The sequence below is a fragment of the Ranitomeya variabilis genome, chromosome 2, assembly GCF_051348905.1.
Source record: "Ranitomeya variabilis isolate aRanVar5 chromosome 2, aRanVar5.hap1, whole genome shotgun sequence".
NCBI classification, from domain to species: Eukaryota; Metazoa; Chordata; class Amphibia; order Anura; family Dendrobatidae; genus Ranitomeya; species Ranitomeya variabilis.
The window spans coordinates 368,961,105-368,965,819 of NC_135233.1; the positions used below are offsets into that span (position 1 = coordinate 368,961,105).

The window sequence follows — 4,715 nt, forward strand, 5'->3', positions numbered from 1 at the left end:
ACTTAGTGTGGCTCTCCGCCCGTAAACATCAGGCTGCGAGTTGAGTCCACTAAGTTTGCACCTCGCTACTTGGGTCCTTTCAAGGTCCTCGAACAGGTTAACCCTGTGGTCTACCGTTTAGCCCTTCCGCCACGCCTGGGTATCACCGACACCTTTCATGTGTCCCTCTTGAAGCCCGTATACATGTCCCGGTTTTCCAAGTCATCTGCCGGGACATCGGGTTCATCTACGGATGATTACGAGGTGAACGCTATCTTGGGGTGCAAGGTGGTACGTGGCAAAAAAATTTATTTGGTGGATTGGAGGGGTTATGGCCCAGAGGACAGGTCCTGGGAGCCTGCTGAGCATATTCGAGCTCCACAGCTCATTGCTGCCTTCGAAAGTAGTGAGGTCCAAGGAGGGGGGGCCATGTTAGGGGTCGAGATCCCCCCTCTGCACAGGGGGAATCTCGAGCCATCTCCGCTGCGGTCTCCCATCCTTCTCCAGCCGCAGTGGAGCCTGCTCAGTGGAGACGTCAGTCCCAGCATCTTGCTCAGTCTGACTCTGTCCAAAGGGTTATTGCTGCTTTTCCAGCTTCTGCCATTAAAGCCAGTGCTGGGCAGTGGCGAGCAGATGCTTCTGGGACTAAGTCCTGCTTTTCTCATTCTGAGCATGCCCAGAGTAAGATCTCTCAGTGGAGATCAAGGGTCACATGTTCAGATACTGCAGCTAAATCCATTGGTCCTCCAGGAAGGTCCTGAAGGTGCTCAGGCTCTGTAGCAGCTTCTCATTGGTCCTTCTAGGAAGGTCCTGTTCTTGCTGCAGCTATTTAAGGTTCTCATGACCGCACGGCCATGCGCTAGTATTGAATCAGTTTTGTGCATGCGCCAGTGTGGTCACATTTATGTGTGTGTTCAGGGACTCGGCTGAAATAAGCCCCTAGAATGCCGGCACCTCCGGCGAGGAGATTGTGTGTGTGGATCTAGGGCCCCGGCTGAAATAATCCCCAAGAATACCTGCTTCACCGGTGAGGAGATTGTATGTGTTCGTTACCACAGACTGCCTTCAGTTTGGCAGTTAGCTGTGTACTCCTGTAGGGTTAACAGGGCACAGCGTCTTGTTTCCGGGCGACTCTGTGAAGTAACAGAGTTCGCTTAAACTGCCATATAGTGCCTTCATTTGCTAGCAGCAGGTTCCACCTGCACGGTGGACCCCGGGCTGCGAACGCACCAATAATAAACATCTATATTTACTCGGTGCGTTCCGCTAGCCCTAACACAATTTTTCCATGCATCCAAAAATGCAGCCATGAAAAACAACTTATGCAAAAAACACGCACTTATATGGCTAGGTTTATGGGAGATTAAAAAAAAGTTTGAGCTCTTGAAATAAACATACAAGGACTCAAGTCAATTTGGTTTGTATATAATGAGTTAAAGCATAGGTTAAAATATCATCACGTTAAATTTTGTAGGTGTCAGGTGTGATTGATTCATTAATTTTAATTAGTGATATCCCTCAGAGATTGTGTATACTCGTAATGAAGACTTTTCTGGCTATATATGATGCAGAAGCTCATTTTATGAACAGGTAACAGATGATGGGTGGAAACTCAACTGAACTGAGTGACGAAGAAAATTCTGGCAGACTATGGACCATGTGCACCACGGATTGGCTTTGAAAGATGAAAAGCTAATGATCTCTAGGTAGGACTAGACGTAAAACGCTTCCTCATCATCGAGAACAAATTAATACTTATTTTTTAACACCAGAATGGAAAAATTACTCATTTTGTGGTGACAATCAGACATTTGTCACATAAATATTCATTATCATGTATTTCTGAGTGCATTATTTTTTTAAAGGTGTCGTCTATCATATATATCAAATCAGTGGAGATCCTACACTCTGCACCCTCAATGATCAGAAGTTATCGGCTCTGACGCCAAGTTTAATTTAAACTGATTAAGTTCATTGCTCAACATTAATAAACAACTGTAAAATGAGATGTTGGTAAACATTTTCGGAAGATATATTATTGGCATTACCCAAAAAAATGTTACTTTTTTTTGCATACTAGCAATTTTTAAAGGTGACTATCAAAGTGAGCAGAGCTATGCATCAGTTTTTGAGACTTATACCTAAAACTATAGACCAAGCTTATGAATGTGAACAGAAGATGTAGGTTACAATTTATGGTGCTAAATACTTCGAAATAAGCCACATTTCTTAGACAGCATGGTCTTCTTAATAGATTTAGCGCATCTTACTCTGATGTAAATGCGCATAAGACAGGCGTATGAAGCGCCAGTAATTTCTTCCCATTATTACTTAGGAGGCTAACACAGACCATTATCTATAGAGGAGGACAATATCACATCGAATGGGCTGTGCTGCGGTAAACGAGAATCGTTTTGTGTTGCCAAACACCAAACAGTTCTTTAATATATCAATGCATTTCAGTTCTGGACCAGCACCTTTATTAAGGTAAAAAAGAAATATTGTCCGGCGCTGAAACGCGTTGGTACAATATAAGAGAGTTTTGGAACACACAAGACTTCTTGTTTACCGCAATGCAGCCCGTTCAGCGTTATATCACCCTCCTCTACTACTACTCATCTGGAAGATTTTTTTATTCAGCCATGGGGCCGAGCAACAGTTACCCGTGTCTACAGGTGTTGTGCATTCACATAACACCACCAGGTGAGCACATACTACCAACTTTCCCTACCCTACTAGGGAATATTGCTCTATGCATGTGCAGTTTTGTCTCCCAAACAGTTCCACTGACCATTATTGGCAAACGACATGTGTAAAAATAAATACTTTGAAACCTATTTATGATGAGAACTCAAAATCACATTGAAAAGCTGTGTTCCAGAGATGATGCCACCTCAAGAAAAATTTCCAGCATATATGTATACACTGTTGTAAAACCCAAAATCAATCACAAATTGGTCTAGATAAATGAGTGGTATCTTAAAAAGATATGGTTTCTTGGAGAAGTCTTTGAAAGGGTCCAACACAACTAAAATGGTGGTCTATTCTTACACTCTTGGCAATCCCAACAATTGGCCGATTGAAGGTCGCTATGGCATTCCCCATTCATTTGAGTGAGATAAAGATGCAGAAAGATATAATATCAGTCGCAGGTTCTAACGATAGTATTGAGCTATGCCTCAAACTAAGAGGATTTGCGGTGAGCTAGAAACTCACCAATCTATATTGATGGCTTTTCATGTTGATAGGTCAGTTTATTGGTCCTGGAAAATGTATTTAATGGTAGTGTAATATCTAATATACTGTATATATTAATGCTTTCTTTATTTCTGAAACAGGGGTTTCAATAAAAAAAACAAGCCATAGAGTATGGAGCAAGGAAATTGGACCATGGTGACATATTTCATTATTAAAGGGATATCTGAAGTCCCAGAGTTGCAGCTTCCAATATTTCTTCTTCTTCTTTTGATTTATCTCTTTACACTTGGTGGTAACATGACTATTTTAATGGTGGTCTGTCTAGATCATGTACTTCACACACCCATGTACTTCTTTTTGGGAAATCTGTCCATAGTGGACATGTCTTCTACAACTGCAGCTCTCCACAAGGGACTTCTAATTTTTATCACTGGGGACAGAGTCATTTCATACGTGAACTGTATATCACAAGTTTATTTTCTGGGATGGCTAACTAGTGATGAACTTCTGATACTAACAGCCATGAGTTATGATCGATATGTGGCCATCTGCAACCCCTTAAGATATTCTGTGATCATGAACTGGAGACTTTGCTGCTGGTTGGCAGTTGCATGTTGGGTGGTGAGCTTTGTAGAAATCACTCCTTATGTTATTCTAGTGAGAAGTTTTTCCTGCTATAAATCTAATGTGGTCAATCACTTCTTTTGTGATCTTGTGCCCCTCAAGAAACTTGCATGCAAGGTGAACACTTCCTTTGAAATGTTTACAATAATTGAAGGAGTTTTCATCTTGACCATTCTTCCCCTCTTTCTGACCATTATATCGTACATATTTATTATCAACTCGATATTGAAGATTCGCACCAGTAGTGGAAGGCGTAAAGCCTTCTACACTTGTTCTTCACACCTCACTGTCGTCATTCTTCTCTACATCACTTTGATCAGTCAATACCTAAGTCCAACTTCAAATGATGTAGAACACAAGAAACTTCTTTCTCTCTTCAATATGGTGGCAGTCCCAATGTTAAACCCATTGATTTACAGCCTGAAGAACCGAGATGTAAAGTTGGCCTTACAACGACATTTACATCAGTTCAGCATGAAATGTAATGTTTTTGCAGCACGGTTACTCCGTGATTAACACTGTTGCCTAAATGACTCAGGACCAGGGTTTACATCCAATAAAGGTCAACCACGTGGAATTTTTATGATCTCCCTGTGTTTTACTGTTCTACAGCTCATTCCCAAATTCTAAATACATACCTAAAAGTTACTTAGCTATGAAGTTATCCCTTTATCCCTTGTGTATGTACCCTAACTAAAAATCTTTCAGTAGGATCACTGAGATTAAAGCCATTTCACTTGCAAGTTGTATAGCTGACATTTGTATTTTTCTAGCAAAGATGTGAGTTTTTAATGAATTGTTCATTCTTTAAGACCCTTTAAAATCTTGCGCCTTTTGTACTGACCCATATTTCAGATATTTTCATAAATGCCATCATAGTTAAGATCTTAAGTGTAGTCAGTAAAGAATAAAGC

At 41.0% G+C, this 4,715-nt stretch overlaps 1 protein-coding gene across 1 annotated transcript; it reads left to right on the plus strand.

Annotated features, from left to right (window-relative positions):
- The first annotated feature begins 3,348 nt into the window (after positions 1–3,348).
- LOC143803777 (olfactory receptor 8G17-like) lies at positions 3,349–4,317 on the plus strand. Its single transcript, XM_077281544.1, has one exon. The coding sequence runs from the start codon at positions 3,349–3,351 to the stop codon at positions 4,315–4,317; it is 969 nt and encodes a 322-aa protein (XP_077137659.1).
- The last annotated feature ends 398 nt before the right edge of the window (positions 4,318–4,715 follow it).

What these genes read in the sequence shown, in the direction of transcription:
- LOC143803777 (XM_077281544.1), top strand. Translation starts at nt 3,349, where the DNA reads ATGGAGCAAGGAAATTGGACCATGGTGACATATTTCATTATTAAAGGG.